This window comes from Entelurus aequoreus, linkage group LG02 (genome assembly GCF_033978785.1).
Source record: "Entelurus aequoreus isolate RoL-2023_Sb linkage group LG02, RoL_Eaeq_v1.1, whole genome shotgun sequence".
Taxonomy (NCBI): Eukaryota; Metazoa; Chordata; class Actinopteri; order Syngnathiformes; family Syngnathidae; genus Entelurus; species Entelurus aequoreus.
The window spans coordinates 59,410,014-59,437,627 of NC_084732.1; the positions used below are offsets into that span (position 1 = coordinate 59,410,014).

At 41.2% G+C, this 27,614-nt stretch overlaps 1 protein-coding gene and 1 pseudogene across 1 annotated transcript in view; one reads left to right on the plus strand and one right to left on the minus strand.

Annotated features, from left to right (window-relative positions):
• dok4 (docking protein 4) overlaps nt 1–26,807 on the minus strand; it is a 79,934-nt gene extending 53,127 nt beyond the window's left edge. Inside the window, exon 1 of the mRNA XM_062068458.1 lies at nt 26,491–26,807. Within this exon, the coding sequence (XP_061924442.1) occupies nt 26,491–26,556 (66 nt within the window). The 5' untranslated portion in view covers nt 26,557–26,807. The remainder of the gene's footprint in view (nt 1–26,490) is intronic.
• Nucleotides 10,783–10,869, plus strand: LOC133642788 (small nucleolar RNA U3; annotated as a pseudogene).
• Nucleotides 26,808–27,614: the final 807 nt, after the last annotated feature.

Sequence of the window (27,614 nt, forward strand, 5' to 3'; positions counted from 1 at the left end):
GCATGCCTAACTTTGCCATCCCCTTCTGTCTGCAGGCGGACGCGTCGGGCAGGGGCCTGGGGGCGGTGCTTTCCAGCGGGTGGGGGGCGTCGACCGCCCCGTCCTGTACATTAGCAGAAAACTCTCGGACCGGGAGGAGAGGTACAGCACGGTAGAGAGGGAGTGCCTCGCCATCCGGTGGGCGGTCGGGGCTCTTCGATACTACCTGTTGGGGCGCGCCTTCAGCCTCTGCTCGGACCACAAACCGCTCCAATGGCTCCACCGCATGAAGGATACCAACGCGAGGATAACCCGGTGGTACCTCGCGTTGCTACCCTACAACTTCCAGGTGGTCCACAGGCCGGGGACGCAGATGGCCGTGGCCGACTTCCTCTCGCGGCCCTCTGGGGGGGAGTTGGCGCGGCCGGACGGCTGCCCGGCCTGAGACTGGCGGTGGAGGCATGTGGAAGGGGCGTGGTCCACGCGTCGCCTGCGGGCGGAGCATGTGCAGGAGCCGGCTGTGAAGCGGATGACAGGTGAGTGGATATCTCAGCTGGAACGAGTTATGTAATCACCTGTCTCTTTATTAGCAGCGTCGGAGAGCATGAGTGGGGGTCTGACGGGGAGTGGACGCACGACACACGGACTGCTGAAAAGCACAGAAAGAGAGACTGATAAAAAGTACCAGAGACTGAGAGCAAGAGAAACCATTTATGTGCTCCATGAGAAAAATAAAAGATTTGTAAATCCTCCGCTGAAAAGTGTCACATTGTGATATTGGTCCAAGAAAGAACCCAACGACAAGGAAGAGTCGTTCACATACATATAAAACAATCACTGTAAACATTATCATTTAAGGGAAGAATGTAATACAAAATATCAATACAAAGTGTCAAGACAGCATACCATGAATTGATTTACGTGGACCCCGACTTCAACAAGTTGAAAAACGTATTCGGGTGTTACCATTTAGTGGTCAATGGTACGGAATATGTACTGTACTGTGCAATCTACTAATACAAGTTTCAATCAATCAAAAAAAAAAAAAACTCTCTGCTGCTGCAGCAACAGAGATACAGTCTATAGGTCCCTAAGATATATAGATTTCTAATGTATTCATACATTGTTTATGTAGGATATACGCATGTTTATATAACCTAATCATATTGTTTCTTGAATTTAAAAATAGCTGACTGTTTTTTTCCCCCTTCTCTGGGATTCCCAGTTTGATCTCGGACGTCTGGTCACTTATAGCATACAAGAATATTCTATTACTGTTAAGCAAACTATGAATAATAAAACACGCCAAAACATGTGTCTTTTATCATAGCTACACGTATGACAAAAAAACGCGTGAAAATCAGTGGTATTCAGTGAGGTAAGATGAATTAAATGCGCTGACAGTTCATTGCTCCTGCCAAATGTATTGCACTGAGTGGAGCGGATCACCACTCCAAGATGGCGGCCCGCGTCTCGTCAGCGCCAGTAGGCAGTAGCGCTCGATGCTGCGTACCCTTAGAAGATGTCTATGGTTATAACGTTAGCAGTGAGTTTACAGCCTCACTGATTTAACTACACAGCAAATAAAAGTTACGTTACTTAGCCAATAAACGTTAGCTTACATTTAAAACTTACCGTTCTGAGGGCAACTTCAAATGTCGAACGAAGTTGGAAGTTGTTGCAATTCGTTTTTTGTTGACCAAGTCGTAGTTTTAATACTCGAACGAAACTATCTTTGGCGTAATTTTTCCTCACTGATGCGTTGTTTGAGAGCTATTCTTCGTTGGTTGTTCTGCAATTTGATTGAATGATTGCTGTGGGACGAAAACAACGTGGATCTAATTTGATTGGCTTTTGTACTGACAGGCAGCACAAAAGCTGACACACACACGTGCACAATGGAAGATACAGAGAGCTTCTGAATAACTTTTTAATCGTTGGGCTTTGGGGAAAGTAGCAAGTCATGTCAAGTCAAAAGGTTCAAGTCCAAGTGAAGTCACAAGTCATTGATGTTAAAGTCCTAGTCGAGTTGCAAGTCTCTTTACATTTTGTCAAGTCGAGTCTAAAGTCATCAAATTCATGACTCGAGTCTGACTCGAGTCCAAGTCATGTAACTCGAGTCCACACCTCTGCAGATTTCTGACCGGGACATACAGTATGGTACAGTACAATCAGAAAGATAGGATGGAGCTAGACCCTTTAGTATTTTATACGTAGGTAGTAAAACTTTAAAGTCACATCTTAAGTGCACAGGAAGCCAGTGCAGGTGAGCCAGTATAGGCATAATATGATAAAATTTTCTTGTTCTTGTCAAAAGTCTAGCAGCCGCGTTTTGTACCAACTGTAATCTTTTAATGCAAGACTTAGGGAGACCCGAAAATAATACGTTACAGTAATCGAGACGAGACGTAACGAACGCATGAATAATGATCTCAGCGTTGGTGGTGGACAAAATGGAATACATTTTAGCGATATTACGGAGATGAAAGAAGGCTGTTTTAGTAACACTCTTAATGTGTAACTGAAATGAGAGATTTGGGTCGAAGATAATACCAAGATTTTTTACCAAGTCACTTTGTGTAATTGTTTGGTTGTCAAATGTTAAGGTGGTTTTATTAAATAGGTGCTGAGCACTAAGATCAAGTAGCAGCAACATGGATGACATATCAGCTTCCATAGTTAGCAATATGGGGGTTAAATCACCAAAATGATTCCCGGGCACGGTGCCGCTGCTGCCCACTGCTCCCCAAAGGGATGGGACAAATTCAGAGGACAAATTTCACCACATCTAGTGTGTGTGTGACAATCATTGGTACTTTAATCTTTAATCTTAATCTTTAATATCATTAGTCATTTTTGCAAGGGCTGTCTCCGTAGACTGATTTGCCCTGAAACCAGACTGAAACAGTTCAGAGATTGTTAGACGCTAGTGATCATTTAGCTGCTGTGCTACAATTTTTTCGAGGATTTTCAAGATATAGGGAAGGTGGGACACCGGCGGTAGTTTACCATGAGGTCAGGATTGAGCTTAGGTCTTTTGAGCAGAGGTTGAATAACCGCTTTTTTGAATGCTAGGGGAACAGTGCCAGAGGAAAGTGATAAGTTAATAGTATTTAGCACTGACGGTTCTAATATTACAAATAGCTCATTGATAAGTTTCCCAGGAAGTGGGTCAAGTAAACATGTTGTTTGTTTTGTCCCATTTACACGTCGCAGGAGTTCCTCTAATGGTATTTCATCAAAAAGAGAGAGACTATTTTGGAGGGCAATATCCGTCGTATATACATTAGTATCTGTGTTAATAGAACCCGGTTGTAGCTGGCACACGTTGTCTTTAATCTCCTTTCTAATGAGTTCAATGTTATTATTAAAGAAATTCATAAGGTAACGCCTTTTAGTCGCCTTTTTTAGCTTTAGCGGTGCTATACTATCAATGGTGTCGCGCAGGGCATCGTTAAAGTTGTTAGTGAGGTTATCGATAGAGTCCACATAATTTGGGAATGGCGCCATTACCAAAGGCAGTAGGCCAGCAAGGGTCATAGTTGTGACAGCATTAATGTTGCTGCTGCTAAAGCAGTGGTTATTAGTAGCTTGTTGACAATGAATCAGAACTTCAAATTTTATAAGGTAATGATCGGACATTACTTTAGTGTACGGGAGTATCATAACTTTGGAGGTGGTGACACCCCGGACATGTCACACCGTGGTGAGGGAAGTCTTGTCTTCGTTTTTTCTGTCTTGTGATTTGCATGTTTTATTTTGAAAAGCAACTCCTCTTGTTTCAGATCACGGGTCCTTCCTCTTGTGTCACCAGTCTGACGTCATCCCTGACCCTTGATTGTTTCCACCTGTTTCCCATTACCCTCATGTTTCATATAAGCCCATGCCGCCCCTTGTTCTGTGCCAGATTTTCTCGAGCTTTCGTGCCTGTCTAGCTTCCATGTTCATGTTCATGTCCATGCCTTGCCTCGTCCCACGTCTACTTCCTTGGATCCAGAAATTCCCATGCTGTAATTTTGAGTTAACTTTTTCTCCTCACTCAGAGCGACTTTTGTTATCTAGCCTTTTTTCAACCGCCGTGGTGAGTTATGATTTTTTCCTAATGATCTTCCTTCCTCAAAGTTTTTGAGTGATTTTTCGTTTACATTTATTAGACTAAGATTATAATATACATGTTTATAGTCATTATTTTCTTCCTCCTGTTGGAGCGTTTTTTGTTAAGTTTTCATAGCAGATACGATGCTAATTATAGTTTGTCTTTATTTTTGTATTTTCCTCCTTTTGGAGTGATTTTCTGTTATTCCATTTTTGGAACCTTTTTTCGCTGTCTGTTTTTTGTGACCCATAGTATTTGAATAAACTCTGCTATGGAGGTTAAAGAGTTTTCAAAATAAAAGCTTTAATAGAATCCCATCTTTGCATCTGAGTCCCTTCCTTCGTCCAAGCCTGACAGGACAAGGACTAGATCTATTTTATTACTGTTGCGATGCGTGGGTTCATTTATTATTTGTGTAAGACCACAGCTATCAATTATAGTCTGGAGCGCCACGTACGGAAGGTCTGATGGGGTATTCATATGGATATTAAAATCCCCCATTATAATTATATTATCTGCTTGTGTCACTAGATCAGCGACAAACTCTGAAAATGTACATAATTTTTCCGAATAGGGCGTCGGGGGGCGGTAGATAACAGCCAGGTAGAGAGGTAGCGATGTGACAGACCTCATAGTAAGCACCTCAAATGATTTATATTCATTACTTAAGTTAGGGGTAAGGTTAAGGTTTTCATTGTATATTAGTGTGACCCCTCCATCCCTTTTAAGGGGACGGGCAATATGTGTATTTGTATAGTTAAGAGGACATGCCTCGTTAAGCGGGAAAAATTAATCTGGTTTGAGCCAGGTTTCCCTGGGACCAATGACGTTAAGATTGTTGTCTTTAATTACCTCATTAACTAATAATGTTTTGGGAGACAATGATCTAATTTTTAAAACCCATAGTATAGGTAGTGGGCTGTTTTGAGGAATTTTTGTTAATGTTATCCGTAGTAGTGATATTAATACCGTTACGTTTATTTTGTGTAGTGCGCCTTAAATAATTTCGATCAAATCTAGGAACTGATATGATGGGGATCTTCAGATTGTTTGCTTGGTGCTGCGATAGATTGAACGTGTCATAATTTGCCACCTCAGTAGAATGCATGTTCACCTCTGGCACAGTCACGACAGAAAAAACATTATGTTAGCTGTGTATTATTCTAGGAGAAATGCTATGTGTGCAGGAATTTTCCAACCTGGCGCTGGTTTGTTCTAGCTTATCTGACTCCTCCTTAACAGACACTGTAATTGCCTGTGTCCGAGCTTGCTCAAGTGTAGTTAGTCAAGTGTGACTTAACCAGTAATCTATGTTTCCACAAAACCAAAACCAGTGAAATTGGCACATTGTGTAAATCGTAAATGAAAAAAAAAGAATACAATGATTTGCAAATCCTTTTCAACTTATATTCAATTGAATCAATCAATGTTTATTTATGTAGCCCTAAATCACAAGTGTCTCAAACGGCTGTACAAGCCACAACGACATCCTCGGTACAGAGCCCACATACGGGCAAGGAAAACTCACCCCAGTGGGACGTCAATGTGAATGACTATGAGAAACCTTGGAGAGGACCGCATATGTGGGTAACCCCCCCCCCCCCCCCCCCCCCCCTCTAGGGGAGACCGAAAGCAATGGATGTCGAGTGGGTCTGACATAATATTGTGAAAGTCCAACACATCAGCGAAAGTCCAGTCCATGGTGGGGCCAGCAGGAACAATCCCGAGCGGAGACGGGTCAGCAGCGTAGAGATGTCCCCATCCGATGGACAGGCTAGCGGTCCACCCCGGGAGCAGAGTAGAAAAGAAAAGAAAAGAAACGGCAGATCAACTGGTCTAAAAAGGGAGTCTATTTAAAGGCTAGAGTATACAAATTAGTTTTAAGAGACTTAAATGCTTCTACTGAGGTAGCATCTCTAACTTCCATAATATTGGAGCCCGAATAGAAAACGCTCTATAGCCCGCAGACTTTTTTTGGGCTCTGGGAATCACTAATAAGCCGGAGTTCTTTGAACGCAGGTTTCTTGCCGGGACATATGGTACAATACAATCGGCAAGATAGGCAGGAGCTTGACCGTGTAGTATTTTATACGTAAGTAGTAAAACCTTAAAGTCGCATCTTAGGTGCACAGGAAGCCAGTGCAAGTGAGCCAGTATAGGCGTAATATGATCAAACTTTCTTGTTTTTGTCAAAAGTCTAGCAGCCGCATTTTGTACCATCTGTAATCTTTTAATGCTAGACATAGGGAGGCCCGAAAATAAAACGTTACAGTAATCGAGACGAGATGTAACGAACGCATGGATAATGATCTCAGCATCGCTTGTGGACAAAATGGAACGAATCTTAGTGATATTACGGAGATGAAAGAAGGCCGTTTTAGTAACACTCTTAATGTGTGACTCAAACGAGAGAGTTGGGTCGAAGATAATACCCAGATTCTTTACCGAGTCGCCTTGTTTAATTGTTTGGTTGTCAAATGTTAAGGTGGTATTATTAAATAGATGTCGGTGTTGAGCAGGACCGATAATCAGCATTTCCGTTTTCTTAGCGTTGAGTTGCAAAAAGTTAGCGGACATCCATTGTTTAATTCCATTAAGACACGCCTCCAGCTTACTACAATCCGACGTGTTGGTCAGCTTTAGGGGCATGTAGAGTTGAGTGTCATCAGCATAACAGTGAAAGCTAACACCGTATTTGCGTATGATGTCACCTAGCGGCAGCATGTAAATACTAAAGAGTGCAGGGCCAAGAACCGAACCCTGGGGAACTCCGCACGTTACCTTAACATAGTCCGAGGTCACATTGTTATGGGAGACACACTGCATCCTGTCAGTAAGATAAGAGTTAAACCATGACAAGGCTAAGTCCGACATCCCAATACGCGTTTTGATACGCTCTAATAAAATATTATGATCAACAGTATCGAAAGCGGCGCTAAGATCAAGAAGCAGCAACATAGATGACGCATCAGAATCAATCGTTAGCAATAGATCATTAGTCATTTTTGCGAGGGCTGTCTCCGTAGAGTGATTTGCCCTGAAACCGGATTGAAAAGGTTCACAGAGATTATTAGACGCTAAGTGTTCATTTAGCTGCTGTGCGACAATTTTTTCGAGGATTTTCGAGATAAACGGAAGGTGGGACACCGGCCGGTAGTTTACCATGAGGTCAGGATCGAGGTTAGGTCTTTTGAGTAGAGGATGAATAATCGCTTTTTTGAATGCTAGGGGAACAGTGCCAGAGGAAAGTGATAAGTTTATAATATTTGAATGAATGAATGAATTAATTTAACACTGATGGACCTAATAATACAAAAAGCTCCTTGATAAGTTTCCCAGGAATTGGGTCAAGTAAACATGTTGTTTGTTTTGTCCCATTTACACATTTTAACAATTCCTCCAATGTTATTTCATCAAAGAGAGAGAAACTATTTTGGAGGGCAGTGTCCGTCGTATATACAGTCGTATCTGTGTTAATACAACCCAGTTGTAGCTGAGATGCGTTGTCTTTAATCTCTTTTTTAATGACTTCAATTTTCTTATTAAAGAAATTCATAAAATCATCTGCTGAGTGGGTGGAGCTACTGGGAGGAGTCCCTTGTTTGGTTAGCAATGCTACTGTACTAAACAAAAATTTAGGATCATTTTTGTTGAGGTGGATGAGATTTGAGTAATATTTAGCTTTAGCTGAGGTAAGCATGCGTTTGTTATTAAACTATCACTCCATGCTTGATGGAAAACCTCAAGTTTAGTCGCACGCCATTTGCGTTCCAGCTTTCTACATGATCATTTCTGGGCTTTAGTTTCTTCTGTAAACCATGGGGTACGCCTTTAGGGGCCCTTTTTAGCTTTAGCGGTGCTACACTATCAATGGTGTCGCGCAGGGCGTCGTTAAAGTTGTTAGTGAGGTTATCAATAGAGCCCACATAATTTGGGAATGGTGCCATTACCGAAGGCAGTAGGTCAATAAGAGTCGTCGTTGTGGCAGCATTAATGTTGCGGCTGCTATAGTAGTTATTATTATTATTATTAGTTTGTTGACAATGAGTCAGAACTTCGAATTTTATAAGGTAATGATCGGACATTACTTTAGTGTACGGGAGTATCGTAACTTTAGAGGTGGTGACACCCCTGACAAGCACTAGATCTATCGTATTACCGTTGCGATGCGTGGGTTCATTTATTATTTGTGCAAGACCACAACTATCAATTATAGTCTGGAGCGCCACGCATGGAGGGTCCGATGGGGTATTCATATGGATATTAAAGTCCCCCATTATGATTATATTGTCGGCGTGCGTCACTAGATCAGCAACGAACTCTGAAAATTCATTGATAAAGTCCGAATAGGGCCCAGGGGGGCGGTAGATGAATGAATACAGTGCAAAGACAAGATATTTAATGTTGGAACAGAGAAACATTTTTTTTTTTTTTTGCAAATAATCATTAACTTAGGCATTAATGGCAGCAACACTGCAAAAGAGTTGGCACAGGGGCATTTTTACCAATGTGTTACAACGCCATTCCTTTGAACAATACTCAGTAAACGTTTGGGAACTGAGGAGACCAATTTTTGAAGCTTTTCAGGTGGAATTCTTTCCCATTCTTGCTTGATGTACAGCTTAAGTTGTTCTACAGTCCGGGATCTCTGCTGTAGTATTTGAGGCTTCATAATGCGCCACACATTTTTAACGGGAGACAGGTCTGGACTACAGGCAGGCCAGTCTAGTACCCGCACTCTTTTATCACGAAGCCACGCTGTTGCAATGCTTGACGATAGGCCTGATGTTCCTGGGATTAAAGGCCTCACTTTTTCTCCTCCAAACATATTGCTGGGTGTTGTGGCCAAACAGCTAAATTTTTGTTTCATCTGACCACAGAACTTTCCTCCAGAAGGTCTTATATTTGTCCATGTGATGAACAAAAGGTGAGGTCTTTAATCCCAGGAACATCATGCCTACCGTCAAGCATGGTGGTGGTAGTCTTATGCTCTTGGCCTGTTTTGCTGCCAATGGAACTGGAACTAAATGGGACAATGAAAAAGGAGGATTACCTCGAAATTCTTCAGGACAACCTAAATTCATCAGCCCGGAGGTAGGGTCTTGGGCGCAGTTGGGTGTTCCAACAGGACGATGACACCAAACACACTTTCAAAAGTGGTAAAACAATGGCTAAATCAGGCTAGAATTAAGATTTTAGAATGGCCTTCCCAAAGTCCTGACTTAAACGTGTGGACAATGCTGAAGAAACAAATCCATGTCAGAAAACCAACAAATTTAGCTGAACTGCACCAATTTTGTCAAACGGAGTGGTCAAAAATTCAACCAGAAGCTTGCCAGAAGCTTGTGGATGGCTACCAAAAGCGCCTTATAGCAGTGAAACTTGCCAAGGGACATGTAACCAAATATTAACATTGCTGTATGTATACTGTTGACCCAGCAGATTTGGTCACATTTTCAGCAGACCCATAATAAATTCACAAAAGAACCAAACTTCATGAATGTTTTTGTGACCAACAAGTATGTGCTCCAATCACTCTATCACAAAAAAATTATATAATTATAGAAATTATTGGAAACTCAAGACAGCCATGACATTATGTTCTGTACAAGTGTATATAAACTTTTGACCATGACTGTTTGTTTCGGGTGATGGGAGTCCCCTATGACTAAGGTGTGGTGCCCAGTAGACTGGGGTCTAGGACTAGCTAAAGGGCTAAATCTATTATGCGTCTCAATCGGTTCACCGTTGCTTATAGGCCGCTTAGGGCTGCTACAAATGGGTTGGCCCCTCGCTACAGCTAACGTTAGCAGATGTGTCCGCACGTCTAAAGTTAAGAAATGACTCTGCTCTAGCTGGCGGACACGGTCCTCTAGTCGGGCCAACCTATCCATGAGAACAGTGCACGAAGAGCAGGGAGCCATACTCACGTTGTTTCTTTCACCGAGTCGAGTTCTTGCTGTCTGGTCGCAATGTGTGGGAGCAGATTCCTTCAGACCGTCGCGCAAGTTTTGTTAGCTTAGCAGCTAGCTAGCTGAGAGAGGGGCGGTGAGACAGAGAGCGGGTGGTTTGCAAATTAGATAAGACTACTTACTAAGTATGTTTGGGAAGGAATAAAGTAAGCTGTAAAACAATTAGAAGCACACAGATAGAAAGATAATAATTAAGTTTTTTTTGCAACAGCGAGCAGGCACTGATGGCCACCCTCTGGAGCCAAGCCCGGAGGTGGGGCACGATGGTGAGCGCCTGGTGGCCGGGCCTGTCCCCCCACGTCACCTCGCTGGGTGGGAAGGAGCCTGAGCTAGTGCGCGAGCTGGAGAAGTTCTGGATAGATATAGTCGGACTCACTTCGACGCACAGCAAGGGCTCTGGAACCAGTTCTTTCAAGAGGGGCTGAACTCTCTTCCACTCTAGCGTTGCACGTAGTGTGAGGCGACGGGCTGGGGTGGAAATTCTTGTTGCCCCCCGTCTCAAAGCCTGCACGTTGGAGTTCAACCTCGTGGACGAGAGGGTAGCTTCGGGTGGGGGGACGAGTCCTGACTGTTGTTTGTGCTTACGCACCAAGCAGCAGCTCAGAGTACCCATCTTTTTTTGATTCACTAGAGGAAGTACTGGAGGGTGCTCCCCCGGATGATTCCCTTGTTCTACTGGGGGACTTCAGCGCTCATATTGGCAACGACAGTGAAAACTGGATAGGTGTGATTGGGAAGACTATACTTTCAGGGATCATTTCTATAGTTCTTGACTTGAGAAATGTGTTTCTAAAGTGTTTGGTCTCGCTAACCACGAGTGGTGTTTTGTTATTGGACTTTTGTGCTTGTCACAGATTGTCCATAACGAGCACAATGTTCAAACCTAAGGGTGTCCATATGTGCACTTGGCACCAGGACACACTAGGCCGCAGTTCCATGATCCACTTTGTAGTTGTGTCATCGGATTTGCGGCTTCATATTTTGGACACTTGGGTGAAGAGAGGGGCGGAGCTTTCTACCGATCACCACCTAGTGGCGAGTGGGCTGCGATGGTGGGGTAGGATGCCGGACAGACCTGGCTGGCCCAAACGCATTGTGAGCGTATGCTGGGAACGTCTAGCAGAGTCTCCTGTCAGAGAGAGTTTCAATTCCCAAATCCTGAAGACCTTTGAACATATCATGAGGGAGGTGCTGGACATTGAGTCAGAGTGGATCATGTTCCGTACCTCTATTGTCGACTTCCGGACGGCTTCGAAGCGATTCTGGAGCACCATCCGTCGCCTCAGGAAGGGGAAGCAGTGCACTGTCAACATTGTGTATGGTGAGGATGGTGTTCTGCTGACCTCGACTGCGGATCGGTGGAGGGAATACTACGAAGACCTCCTCAATCCCATAAACACGTCTTTCTATGAGGAAGCAGTGCCTGGGGGAATCTGTGGTGGGCTCTCCTCAAAGCTCCTCGGTGGCAAGGCTCCTGGGGTTGATGAGATCCACCCGGAGTTCCTTAAGACTTTGGATGCTGTGGGGCTGTCTTAGTTGACAAGACTCTGCAACATCGCGTGGACATCGGGGGCGGTACCTCTGGATTGGCAGAGAGTTCCTCTCTTTAAGAAGGGGAACCGGAGGGTGTGTTCCAACTATCGTGGGCTCACACTCTTCAGCCTTCCCGGTAAGGTCTATTCAGGTGTACTGGAGAGGAGGCAACGGCGGATAGTCGAACCTTGGGTTGAGGAGGAACAGTGTGGTTTTCGTCCTGGTCGTGGAACTATGGACCAGCTCTATACTCTCGGCAGGGTCCTTGAAGGTGCATGGGAGTTTGCCCAACCAGTCTACAAGTGCTTTGTGGACTTGAAGAAGGCATTCGACCGTGTCCCCCGGGAAGTCCTGTGGGGAGTGCTCAGAGAGTATGGCGTATCGGACTGTCTGATTGTGGCGGTCCGCTCCCTGTATGATCAGTGTCAGAGCTTGGTCCGCATTGCTGGCAGTAAGTCGGACTCGTTTCCAGTGAGGGTTGGACTCCGACAAGGCTGCCCTTTGTCCTCTTAAGTTTGAGTCCATTGTTCTCGCCCGGAAAAGGAGGGAGTGTCGGTGTTGGGGAGGAGATGTTGCCCCAAGTGGAGGAGTTCAAGTACCTCAGCGTCTTGTTCACAAGTGAGGGAAGAGTGGATTGTGAGATCGACAGGCGGTTTGGTGCGGCGTCTGCAGTAATGCGGACACTTTTTCGATCCGTTGTAGTAAAGAAGGAGCTGAGCCGGAAGGCAGAACTCTCAATTTACCGGTCGATCTACGTTCAAATACTCATCAATGACCATGAGCGTTGGCTTATGACCAAAAGGACAAGATCACGGCTACAAGCGGCCGAAATTAATTTCCTCTGTCAGTTGGCGGGGGCTCTGTCATTCGGGAGAAGATCAAAGTAAAGCCGCTGCTCCTCCACATCGAGAGAAGCCAAGATGAGGTGGTTCGAGCATCTGGTCAGGATGCCCCCCAGCCGCCTCCCTGGAGAGGTTTTTGGGGCACGTCCAATCGGTAGGAGGCGATGGGGAAGACCCAAGACACCTTCGGGAGACTATGTTTCTCAGCCTCAGGATCCCCCGGGAGGAGCTGGACGAAGTGGCTGGGGAGAGGGAAGTATTGGTTTCTCTGCTTAGGCTGCTGCCCCCATGACCCGACCTCGGATAAGCGGAAGAAGATTGATGGATGAATGATGCATATGGTAATATTTTTCAAAACTTTGATGATGTTTTATGTCAAACATTGTCCATTGAAACAATTTAGTAAAAACAATAAACCATGGATGACAAAAGGACCAAAAAACAAGAAGAATACATTATATAGAAAATTTACTACACAAAGATCTACAGAGGCAAAAAACAAGTACAAAACGTACTAGGATAAGGACAAGTTAACTGGCATACTACAAACATGTAGGAAATAATATTACAGTCAATTATTAGACCAGAACAAAAACTACATGAGAGCAACATGGGGCATCCTTAATAGCATTACTAAAATGGTGGTAAAATGGATTACCTTAAATACTTCTAAGACGGAAATGTACAAAATGACAATATGAACAAAGAAGTTGAAAGCTTCAATAAGTACTTTGTAAATATTGTACCAAATCTGTAAGGAAAGATTCCAGATCCCGGGTTAGTTGGAAGACCTGAATGACACTACAGACAGATCCCAACTCGATGTTCCTCAAGGGTGTGAAAAAAAAGGACATTTTCAATATTGTGAAAAAATGTAAATCCAAGTGATTGTAATGGAATTGATATGGAAACGATAATGAAGGTTATTGAAGAGATTTCAGAACCTTTAACATATATTAGGAACCTATCATTTCAAACAGGCAAATTCCTAAACAAAATGAAAATAGCAAAAATCGTACCGATTTATAAGACTGCAGACAAACCGAAATTCACAAACTATGTAATCGGAATCTGAAAAATCTAATCAAATCCTATCTCGACATCAGTAAGACCATAAACACTTTTCTTTAGACTCCAAATAATGCCTTCTCTGTCTGCCTCAGGTGGTGGGCACACATTAATGTTTCTAGACCAGGGGTGCACATTACGTCCATCGCGAGCTACCGGTCGATAGCGGGCCAGGCATTTAAAAAATAGTCCTAAAAATTAGCGATCATCAATCTTCACTATGACGTCACTTTCGTCACTTGATTGACATTCGCGACACCCGAGGATCTTGTGAGATGACGCTGGCTGCAGCGAGCTCAGTATTTAAAAAAAAAAACACTGACAGGAAGGCAAGAAACACTTTTTATTTCAACAGACTCTCGCGGCGCATCTGCTGTCAAAACTCTAAAGACCAACCGCACAGTTCCTGTCTTCACAATAAAAGTCCTGCTCTATCCTGCCTGCGCTAACAAAATAAGAGTCTCAGAAAGCTACCGTGCACAAGCTAGCAAGGTACGGAGTTTGCCGTCAATGTATTTCTTGTAAAGTGTATAAAAATGTATATGAAAGCTGGACAAATAAGATGCCAACAACCAACCACTTTTATGTTGTAAATGACAGAAAGGAGGACTTTTTTTCTCCTCCACAATGTAAATTTGAAAATGTGGAAATAACCAGCACTACTGTGAATCCTGTCTGATTCCAATCAATGCAAGTCATCAGAACCAGGTAATACACCAACTTATATTATCGTCTTCATGAAAGAAAGAAATGTATATGTTATGGATATGTTTTAAGTTTTTTTCAAACATGCATACAATTACAAAATGGTACATGTGTTAAACATGCTTGTATTTTTATTGAGCTCCTTTAACATGTTAACAAAAAATGTCTGTTTGTGTTTGAGTTTATTTCGAACATGCTAGCATACAACATGATACATAACAATTTCCAGTTTCTCTTTCATAACTAAATAATCATTAGTTATAAATATATACATATATGTATATACATATAAGTATAATAATAGAATAATTAATAATTAATTATAATTAATTAATTTTATATATATATATATATATATATATATATATATATATATATATATATATATATATATATATATATATGTATATATATATATATATATATATATATATATATATATATATATATATATATATATATATATATATATATATATATATATATATATATATATATATATATATATATATATATATATGTGTGTATATATATCCATTCATTTTCTACTGCTTGTCCCTTTCGGTTATGAAATAGACTTGGTCATTTGAAAAGTAGCTCGCCTGCTGAAAAAGTGTGGGCACCCCTGTACTAGACAGTACCAAACCTTGCAAAAATGCAAAGTGGATGATAGAGTGGACTATTTATTGTTCATATTGAACAAAGAGAGCACAGTCTACCAAGTCAAATTCCATGTGTGTTAAATATACCTGGCCGATAAAGCTGATCCTGATTCTCATTACTGCTAACATCATCCTTCTCAAGCTTCTTGAGTTCTTCAATATGAATCATTGTTTTGCTCCAACACTCGTTGTCTGTTTTGTTGGGATTACAGACCCACCAGCTGGTAGAGACCCATTTTGCCTCCATCTTCGACTTCTTCAAAAATGTTATTATCATGCCAATTCACGTATTTCTGCCTTTAGTTGAATCTAATGAGAGGTATTTTGTTATGAGTACATCATCATCTCAGTTTTCTGTTTCAATGTTAAACATTTCAAAAAGTAATACATTTTGCCTGTCAAGTTGGAGGTATTGCAGTTGGTGTTCTTTCCTGTGGCTTCATCTGCTCTGCTCAAAATCTTCGCTTTACATTGAAGACCACCATCTCTTCTAGTAAACGTAATTTTAAAACTTTCCTGACCACTGAATGTGATCACAGCTACAGGACAGCTTGCTAACATTTTCGATTTGAACTTTGCACCACGGGAAGCACGGATTTGCTATAATAAGCGAAGTGAATGTGCAGCTAGCTGGGAGCTAAGATGCTAGCGCAAAGCTGTTGCTTAGCAACCCAATGCTATACGGAGATCAGGCTGTAAGAGTTTGGACAGATTTTAAGCGTTTTTGATCACACAAAGTGATCTCTACAACAGGCTAACAACTTTACTAGAGCTCTGACTGGCTTAAGGTACGATCTTCTCCTACAAAACCGATTCATATCAAGCTAAGACCAAAATTTTCAGCCCATTCGGGACACACAATTTGCTCATTAATACATACATATGCGCACACATTGATACTTACCCACATACATGGGTACATGCTCCTAAATACATACACGCTCTGATGTCCCCCAATTTTATCAGTCCCCACAAGCATACATATCTACCTCACGCTACAGTACACACATCAATAGCGACTGGGAGTCGGCTGTAACGGCTGACCTCCAAATTGTAACTACACAGTAGACACTCTGTGGACCTTATACACTTGCACATCACATGCAAGGGTGGGTTGGGTTTCGGGAGTGCGGCGCGCCCCTCGTTGCCTTCTCGGCCGGCGCGGGCTCCAGGGGCCGCGGTCTCGTGGCCTGCCATTCCCGGGCAAACACCTCGCTGAGGGTGTAAGGTTTTTATTTTTATTGTATTTTTTATTTAATGTATTTCTTAATTTTTTTTTGTGGCGCACACAGGTTTCGCTTTCTGTTGGGCAGGGTCGGTGCCCGTCTGGTCCAGCCAAAATTACGTTTCTCAGTTCGAACATTAAATATCTTGTCTTTGCAGTTTATTCAACTGAATAAAAGTTGAAAAAAATTAGCAAATCATTGTATTTTGTTTTTATTTGCGATTTACACAACGTGCCAACTTCACTGGTTTTGTGTTTTGTATTACGCTGTGCAGCAAAGTTGGCCAGCTGCTGGTGTAGTGACCTTGTGTGTCAGCGTGTCTGGTCTTATTTATTTTTATTTTATTTTATTTTTTTGTCTACCCTCAGGGGGAGGATTCGCCAGGGCAGTTGGGTTGGGCTCTCTGGGTGGCTGAGGCCGTACTTTGGCTCCCGCACACACTGGGAGACAAATGTATTGTCTTCGTTCTCGAAGTTAACTACACTACATTATGATCTTGCAACATAGACATCTGACTGAATCTGTTATTATTATTGATTATATTTCTAACCGAGTCTTATAAGGTCACCGCTGAAGAAAGGAATGAAGCTGTACTCAGAAGGTACTCTTGTTTACATATTCATCCCCCAAACGGAGCAGTGAAAAACTAAGTGCAGACTTCCAACATTCACAATAAAATTGCTGTACGTTACATTCTGTCCAACTGCGCTTACAAAATAAGTGTCTCAGAAATGTTACTGTTATTATTTCGCACTTGTAGAAACAATAAATGATGGAATATTGCAATACAATTACATTTTCACTTGGAATTCCTTTCTTATTTCAAAATTGCACTTTTGAGACTTTGGGGGAGGTTTAAGCTGTCCAATCTTTTTATTTTTTTATGACAGACAAGTGAATTTTTGGGTGAAAACTACAAAAGACAACAGAGAGTGGAGGTTGCTGACAACATCTTATTTGTAATGAAATGATATATGTGTAGAAAAACATGATACATGTATTTAAAGACAAAGCTTTGTGTCTATTCATTATTTGGGTCAACATTTCAGCTTTTCCTCATTACATTATGCATTTTTGCTAAATTTTTCAGTTTTTTTGTGTTGATTTTATTATTTATAATGTGCCACATTAGTCCATCAAAAGCTGTGTCCCACAAATTGCCACACTTTGAACACGACTTGTTTACGTATTTCACCAGGAGGGCAAAGTGTTGTCAAACAAGGGACAAGTTTTTCTGGGCTGTGTCTCCAAATTCACAGCACTTATGGAAATGATAAAGGCTGGGTTACTTCTGGATGTGTTTAGTGTGTTGGTACTTGCAGTGTAACCACATTACCCAGAAGTCTTTGTGGTATCACGGAATCGAAAGTATAGATAAAAGTACTAGTGGTGTTACGAGCAAGGAGCGTGTTTAAAATAAGATCCTGCGTTGCTGAAAGCTGCTGTTCCTGCATTATTGAAACAAGCAACAAATATAACATTCTGCACGCATTGCTCGCTCTCTGGATTTGTTAAGGAGGATATCCACTGACGCGGTGAATGCTTAGCTTGTAGACACAACATTTCTCTTTCACTTTTAATGCATTGTCACTACACGATCGGTACCGGAGGACAGAATCCGTTCACACATGCGCAAAGACCACATCATTTCCTGCACTTGTAATTTTTTACGACGGAGCTTCTGCGGCATCACAGTCTGTGATAATTGAATGTTTTATTAATGTTTTGTATAAAAAACAAACTTTCCTTGGAGTAAAAGGAAACAAGAATATACAAGGTTCGCACACCTTTTCCATGGCCAAATTCAAGCACTTTTTAAGGACTTTCAAGATCAATTTTCCAGTTTTTCCAGTACCCTTCAAAAGGCGAAAACCAGTGTCAATCAATCCATAGCCTTGTTGTTTGAGGTCTCCAAATGCTGTCTGTAAAAAAATTACGGAAAATCTGCTAAAACCTAAGCCTAACATTGAACCAGCAGTTAACTCATTGGGGCATAGAAAATGAAGCAGTGTTTCTGTAGGCTATTCAATGTCATTGGTGTTTGCAAACATGTCTCCATTTGTGTTTAGGGATGATGTTTGATAAGAAATTATCGAGTTTGAGCCTATTATCGAATCCTCTTATCGAACCGATTCCTTATCGATTCTCTTATCGAGTCCAGATAGGTTGTTGTATATGGAAAAAAACACACAATATTTGGTTGAATAAAGCTCACTTTTATTATATAACAAAAAAATAAAATCTAATAAATAAATAAATATTGAGTTACCCCCCTAAAAAAAAAATATATATATATATTGACTGTTGTTACCCAAAGTATATTAAGTGGGATTATTCAGAAAAACAAATATATACAGTAACACAAAAAAAACCTGTCTCTGTGATCACTATAGGTGTATAGATAATAATATAGTGTTAAATAAAATCAGTTCTTGGGCACAAAACTTAAAATAATACAGCTCTCCAAAAAGTGAACTTCTGCTGCTATTTGACATAACTGTTTGTTATGATGCTTTGACATTTTTGCACTTTATTTCTTTATTGAAAGAAAATTCTATGAAGAGAAAAGTTGTTTGCAAATGTGGTTACAATGCTAAAAAATGAAAAGTTAAGGCTAAAAAAAGAAATACACTTTATTGAGTAAACATTATTTCTTTATAGGGGGAAAGATGTAATGTTATGAGCTAGGCTAGGGAATATAAGAACTACACTACCCAGCATGCAAAGGGAGTGACGAGCATGCGCGGTAGCCCCGAAAAGTGTTGTTGCATGTCGCCACCCGGCAGCTAAGAATGAGGTTATGAGCACGCTGTGAAAGTAAACGTCAAGAACTCAGCCAACACGCCTCGTCTGCATTATTGATAATTAGACAGACATATACAGTGTGATTTTGTTTTGTTTACAAGGAAAGAAAAACAAAAGTTAAAAAAGGGAGATCATGTCATATATGTTGTATATACTGTATATGTATGTGCTGCGGTTGCTTTAAGAACGTTGCGAAGGCTGCCGTAACGGAGGTGCGTTGCTAGCCTGGTTGCTATGTTTCCGGTTGGTCATAAAAGTGTTCGTCATGTGTTTGTACCCTGCTCAAATCTCTCAGTAAATTTATTCATTGGATTATACCTTTTGTTTTGAACTTTATTACACCTTGGAGCGCTTTTTCCGGTCCATTGTTTTCCTGCTTTCGCTATCTGCGCCTAATGACTGAGCTACGTGATGTAATTTCTTGTGATGTCTCACGGGGCATTTCTGGTCGGGACGGGATTCGTTCCGAGGGATTCGAATAAAGAACCAACTCTTTTTCTTTACTATAGTGGTCTCGATAACGGGTACCGGTTCTCAAAAAGGGATTTGCGTCCAAGGACTCGGTTCTTTTCTTATCGAACAACCGGGAAAACCGGTTTCGAGTATCATCCCTATTTGTGTTGTTTTTCAAATTTCTTGTTGTTTTTCTTACTTACAGCACTCAATGACATCGAACAGCACAAATTGATCTACACCGTATTTGTGCATGTAAACTGCATAACGTGCAGTGTTGGGACTAACGCGTTACAAAGTAACGCGTTACTGTAACGCCGTTAGTTTCGGCGGTAACTAGTAATCTAACGCGTTATTTTTTATATTCAGTAACCAGTTACCGTTACTACATGATGCGTTACTGCGTTATTTTACGTTATTTTTTATGTAGTATCGGCTAGAAACAGAAGCTCTGCGGTGTCATTCTTCTGAATCTTCCTCTGTCACAAGCCGGAGAGAAGAAAAGAGGCGCGCTCTGTATGTGTGTTTGGGTGTGGGTGTGGGGAGGGGAGGCACACACGTGATCCGCGGTTTTTATATATGAAACAAAATAAAAAGTTGTTTGCACGTTCAGTCCACACACAGCGTGGTCAGGGCGAGCGGAGTAACGGAGGAGCTTGAACGCCTTGTGCCATTTAATCGGTGTGTTTATAGGTGCGGACTCCGTTGTGCAAAACGAGGGTTTTAAACACATGCTGAACGTGCTTGAGCCACATTACGACATCCCGTTGCGCACCCACTTCAGCGATAAGATTGTGCCATATCTTTATAAGCAGAAGAAGAAAAAAGTTGTGGATGAACTATCCCAAGCATCATCTGTTGCGCTCACGACAGACTGGTGGACGTCCAGGGGAACTATGTGACGATAAGCGCTCACTTCATCACAGCAGACTGGCAGATGAGAAGACACGCCCCCTCTACGAAAGTCACCTTGCGCAGGTACTGACATAAGCAGTGGAGGAATGGAAGATAAAGATATCCCAGTCACATGTGATAATGCCAAAAATCAAATAAATGCAGTGAATGAGGCAGGACTGGGGACCACAGACAGGTGATTTGCACATGTAGTGAATTTGGCATCACATCTCAGTCAATAGGATGGAGCGCCTCCTTGAGAGGATCAGGAAGGAGGTTTCCTACTTCCACCCAAGCACAACAGCTGCTCATGTGCTTAAGACAAAGCAAGAAATGCTAAAGCTGCCTACTCATAAGCTCATACATGATGTCCCAACGAGGTGGAACTCCACTTATGATATGTTGGAGCAGCAGGCAGCTATGTACTCTGCATTGACCCACAAGACCCTGAAAACAAATGTCAAAGACATCATCACCCTGTCTGATGATGATGTGAGAGTTGCAGAGGAGGTCCTCCAGGTGACTCAAAACTGTTACATCTCTACTGAGCACTGAAACTTCACCATCTGAGTCAATGATCCTGCCACTGAAAACAAGGATTCCACAATTCATGGCTCCAAGTGTGGGAGACAGCAGCATCACTCCAGATGTCAGGCTTTATTTCACTATCTATGTTTCAAGGAAGATGATGTGCCTTCTTATGTTGCACTTTAAGTTGTTTTTTATTAATGGTCATTGGTCCAAGTTTAAAGAAAGGAGAAATGCCTTTTTATGTTGCACTGTTTTTCATTAATTATGTTAAAAGGAAAATAAAAATGCATGTCAAGTTGATCAACAGATTGTATTATTCTCCAGTGCCATAACAGTACTGAAATGAAGGCTAAAAGGGCATTAATGGGAGCTTTAAAAAAAAAAAGAAGAAAAGAAGAAGTAAAAAAGAAGAAAAAAAGAAGTAACTAAATAGTTACTTTTCACAGTAACACATTACTTTTTGGTGTAAGTAACTGAGTTAGTAACTGAGTTACTTTTGCAGTAAAGTAACTAGTAACTGTAACTAGTTACTGGTTTTCAGTAACTAACCCAACACTGATAACGTGATATAAATACACGCACCCTCAAAATTTATATTTCACTCATTTATTAACAAAACTGTTCCACATTAATATAAGGATAATAAATTAAAGGAAAACATGTTGTTTGTTTCACAACACCGCAGTCACCTTTCATTAAGCATATCTAGCCTTATACTATAACAAATTAGCAAAAAGACAAAAGTTTACTTTTTTTGCTTTCACTGAGGTAGCCAGACAAGTTAAGTAGACAACGAAAATAATGGAGCAAGAAATGCATACAACCATGTGTAAAAACTACAAAATCATTCATATTAACTCAGCTCTAAGTTGTGAAAAAGGTTACAAATTATACATTACATGACCTTCACAGTAGGGCTGGGCGATATGGCCTTTTATTAATATCTCAATATTTTTAGGCCATGTCACGATACACGATATACAGTATAGCTCGATATTTTGCCTTAGCCTTGAATTAACACTTGATGCATACTGCAGTGTTTCCCATAAACTGCCAAGATACCTGTGGCGGTGGGGGCGTGGCTATGGGCGTGGTCACCATGACATCATCGAGTAATTTGCATAATTTACTACAATGATTTTCTCTAAAAAGGCTCAAAAAATGTATACTTACTAATTAATAACAGTTTTGTTTTAAACGTCCATCCATCCATCCATCCATCCATCCATCCATCCATTTTACAATATAATTACAACACGTTATGTATATATTTATATACAGATTTGAACAATAAGTTATTCACTGAAATATATTCATTAGTTGTGGTTCTTACAAAAAATATCACTTATAAAATATAAAAGCTAAAATGTCTCTTAAAGCTCTGCCCCTTTAATTAGTGCATACTAAATAATTTAACTTTAGCCTACTACTACAACCATATTATTTACCAGCAACTCAAAGTGAAACAGAGGCAGAGGTGTCCTGCCACAGTCAGTAACAAATACACAGAAAACAGTAGTGGTTAAATACAAATAAGGCAACAAGAGAAGTATCCTACACTTCTCTTTTGTAAAGTAAATCTGAACAGCCTATATGGGCATCTACATCAACTATATGATTTGCCTGAGAAGCTGGACAGGACCAAAAAAAAAAATATATATATATATATATATATATATATATATATATATATATATATATATATATATATATATATATATATATATATACATATATTAATTTTTTTATTTTTTTTTATATATTTTTTTTTATTTGTGGCGGACGTAATTCTTTCGTGGCGGGCTGCCACAAATAAATGAATGTGTGGGAAACACTGTACTGTATAATCACAGCAGTATGATGATTCTATGTGTCTACGTTAAAACATTCTTGTTCATACTGCATTAATATATGCTAATTTTAAACTTTCATGCAGAGAGGGAAATCACAATTAAGTCATTTTACCAAAACTGTATTTATTAAACAGTTATTAAGCAGTGGCACAAACATTCATGTAATTTTAAAACAGAAGGTGCAAGATTGTCTGAGACATTTTAAAACAAGCTATTGAGCACTTTTGTAAATGATGTCACTAAGATGACATATCAAAACAACACTAAATTAAAGGCCTACTGAAATGAGATTTTCTTATTTAAACTGGGATAGCAGATCCATTCTATGTGTCATACTTGATCATTTCGCGATATTGCCATATTTTTGCTGAAAGGATTTAGTAGAGAACATCGACGATAAAGTTCGCAACTTTTGGTCGCTGATAAAAAAGCCTTGCCTGTACCGGAAGTAGCGTGACGTCACAGGTTTTGGAGCTCCTCACATCTGCACATTGTTTACAATCATGGCCACAAGCAGCGAGAGCGATTCGGACCGAGAAAGCGACGATTTCCCCATTAATTTGAGCGAGGATGAAAGATTTGTGAATGAGGAAAGTGAGAGTGAAGGACTAGAGGGCAGTGGAAGCGATTCAGATAGGGAGGATGCTGTGAGAGGCGGGTGGGACCTGATATTCAGCTGGGAATGACTAAAACAGTTAATAAACACAAGACATATATATACTCTATTAGCCACAACACAACCAGGCTTATATTTAATATGCCACAAATTAATCCCACATAACAAACACCTCCCCCCTCCCATCCATATAACCCGCCAATACAAATCAAACACCCGCACAACACACTCAATCCCACAGCCCAAAGTACCGTTCACCTCCGCAAAGTTCATACAGCACATATATTTCCCCAAAGTTACGTACGTGACATGCACATAGCGGCACGCACGTACGGGCAAGCGATCAAATGTTTAGAAGCCGCAGCTGCGTACTCACGGTATCGCGTATCCAACTCAAAGTCCTCCTGGTAAGAGTCTCTGTTGTCCCAGATCTCCACAGGCCAATGGTAAAGCTTGACTGTCATTGTTCGGGAATGTAAACAATGAAACACCGGCTACGACGTAGCCGCTACATGTTTGTGTTGCTGCAGCCGGCCGCTAATACACCGCTTCCCACCTACAGCTTTCTTCTTTGCTATCTCCATTGTTCATTAAACAAATTGCAAAAGATTCACCAACACAGATGTCCAGAATACTGTGGAATTTTGCGATGAAAACAGACAACTTAATAGCTGGCCACAATGGTGTCCCAAAATGTCCGCTACAATCCGTGACGTCACGCGCAAACGTCATCATACCGAGACGTTTTCAGCAGGATATTTCACGGGAAATTTAAAATTGCACTTTACTAATCTAACCCGGCCGTATTGGCATGTGTTGCAATGTTAAGATTTCATCATTGATATATAAACTATCAGACTGTGTGGTCGGTAGTAGTGGGTTTCAGTAGGCCTTTAAAGTGCACTTTTTGTACAGAACGCTACTACAATAGTTTAAAACAAATAAAGTGCACTTTTGTGCATGATGTCACACAAGATATTTTAATAACTGTAAAATAAAAATTAGCTGCATAATAAGAAATCAAATAGTGTATGTCCTTCCCTATGTGGTAGGTTACTGTGGACGTTGTCTCCTTTATTGACTATTTTTTTCATACGGTGTTGATCTGGAAATGGAAGACGCCAGGCTCAATTGGGTCAGTGTATTTTGTTGGAGATGTTTACATGCGGAGTTTCAAGCACTCTTCATTCTCTAGCGGGTGACTTTTCAAATGATGCTACATATTAGTAGTGCTGCTACTTTTTGTAGCAACGCTTTTGCCGCATACTTGACATATTACAGTTGCCTGTTCAACATCTTCCCAGTTGAAGCCAAACCAACGCCAGACGATGGACCCCGTGCTGTTTTTCCTGGGAATTAATTATTCTTCCTCCATTTGTTACCATATTCGCACCTTCTTTCTCTCGTATTACCACTCGCACCACTCCGCTTGCACCAAAGCTAACTTTACCCATGGCGCTACCTCTATGCTCCGCGAGAGCGTATGACGTTGCACGCGCGACAGTATGTGACGTATGTAAGAAGGTGCGCTTGTTTTATGTCTCTGTGAGAAGGAGCGACAAGAAAGAGTGAGAAACGCCTGTAGTCTAATGCCCGCAGCTAAAAGCAACTGTGTGAGAATGTATACTCGAATACTCACGATATAGTCATTTTCTATATCGCACAGAGACAAACCCGCGATATATCGAGTATATTCGATATATCGCCCAGCCCTACTTCAAAGTACAAACATGTCCAATAATGGACTAATAATTTCCATCCAAAGTTCATTAAAACGACAACCTCCCAGCATGATGGACCAATGCACCACTGTCCTCTTGGGGGCGACACAGAGCCGTATGGCTCTGGCATGTAAGGGCTCGTGCAAAGCCAACAGATCAAGCGTGTAGCTTTCATTTTTAAGGAAACTTATTTTATTTTTTTCCATTTTATAATTTGCCTATTGAGTCAGACTGCTGAGAAATATGATGAACATTTCCATTTACAAGCACTTCACCCAAAATGTAAGCATTTTTCAAACCTTGAAAACACAACATTAAAATCCAAGCATTTTCAAGGTTTTTAAGCACCCGTACGAACCCTGAATATAAGTGGATGTATATAAATCAGTCACTCCTGTGCCATTGTAATGAATACGAACCCTGAATATAAGTGGATGTATATAAATCAGTCACTCCTGTGCCATTGTAATGAATAACGCACAGAGGCGCCACTTACTCCGCGTAATTTATTTAAAAACTTTTTTTTTTTTAAAACAACTTAACTTAAATCTATATCTGCGATCACAACAAAAATGCATTTGACATTGATATTCATATAAAGATTCCATCCATCCATCCATCTTCTTCCGCTTATCCGAGGTCGGGTCGCGGGGGCAGCAGCCTAAGCAGGGAAACCCAGACTTCCCTCTCCCCAGCCACTTTGTCCAGCTCTTCCCGGGGGATCCCGAGGCGTTCCCAGGCCAGCCGGGAGACATAGTCTTCCCAACGTGTCCTGGGTCTTCCCCGTGGCCTCCTACCGGTCGGACGTGCCCTAAACACCTCCCTAGGGAGGCGTTCGGGTGGCATCCTGACCAGATGCCCGAACCACCTCATCTGGCTCCTCTCGATGTGGAGGAGCAGCGGCTTTACTTTGAGCTCCCCCCGGATGGCAGAGCTTCTCACCCTATCTCTAAGGGAGAGCCCCGCCACCCGGCGGAGGAAACTCATTTCGGCCGCTTGTACCCGTGATCTTGTCCTTTCGGTCATAACCCAAAGCTCATGACCATAGGTGAGGATGGGAACGTAGATCGACCGGTAAATTGAGAGCTTTGCCTTCCGGCTCAGCTCCTTCTTCACCACAACATATAAAGATTTTTTTTTTTAAAACATGGTAACAGCGATGGTGTGCACGAACATAACTGCCATAGACAAAGTTGAAAGAAGTGAAGTCTTTACGCATGCGTGGACCGATCGTCTCTTCCTGAACCGATCGTGTAGTTACCTGCATATCTCCCCTTGCTAAATGTAGCGTAAAAGTGGCAAAATTGGCTCCACTTCTGCTTCGTCTCTGGCAAAGTAGGAGTGTAGAGGTGTGTTGTGAGTGGAGTTAAGATGCACACCACCACAGCAGTGGCATTGTAATTTGTTTATAAACAGACATGATAGAGAGGAATATCGAATTAACTGTTCCTTTTTTTAAATTGTTAGAATTAATTATTCGGATAACGATTTAAAATCGATTAATCGTGCAGTCATAGTATAAGTACAGACTTACCCCGAGTTTTCGGCTGCGCATGCGCACATAGCCTTGCTTGACAATGTCGTTGAAGTTGGAGGCCATCTCCAGAGATCATCCAGATGTTTCCTTACCCTCTCCTCCAGCAACTTACTGTCATTCAACTCTAAAACTTTCTTTTTCAGTCTGAGTGTGTGTCCTCTCTGACATGAAACTGCTTTTCACGTCTCTTGTCTCTCTTGTCTGTGATTGTAGTTTTTGCCTGTTGGACATGTGTTTTCTTCTTCATCTGGGTTCCTTTCATTCACTCTCCACGAGACAAGTCTTTCCTCAGTGTTCTCACTGCCAATACTAAGAAACAATCTGATGAGAAGAGAGAGAGGAGCGTTAATGGACACATATTGACGGACATATTATTTATTGAAGAGTGAGGAGCACAGCATTATCATTTATTATTCATGCATGTTATTAAGGCTAAGTGCGCAGGATGGCTCGTAATTATGTTGTGTGTTTCTGCATGCATGTTTTTATTCTGTAGGGTGTGACGATATGCTCATAAAATGAGACGATAGACAATACTTAGTACATGAGAACGAAATGAAACATTTGACAAGATATTTTCACTTTACTTTTAGGATAACTGCCGTAACAAATTATGTTAGTGGACAAACATTTTTATTGAAGTGAGTCACAAAACAATGCAGGTGTATTTTGACATTTTCTTTGCATGCATTGCCTTTTAACGATTGAACTTCTTTCCACAAGTTGAAACTAAAACTACATAGTTGAAATTAAAAAGCCTATTGCTGCTTGTGGTAATAAGCCACAATATTCAAAGTGCTGTTCCATCACGTCTTGGCATCCATGATTAATTAGTCTGTCTAGTATAACACTTAAAAGGGGAACTGCACTTTTTTTGGAATTCCACCCATCATTCACAATCCTTATGTAAGACAAGAACATATATGTTTTTTAATGCATTCTAAATAGTAATTCAATGCAATCAAAAGTCAGCATATAATAGAGCATATGGGAGTCGCTCTTTTCTGCCTATAAAGGTCCTTAAAAACACCCAACCACCTCCATTAAGGTTTTATACACATGCTGTAAATATATATTAAATGCAATAACATTTATTATTTATGTATATTGATAATTTTAAG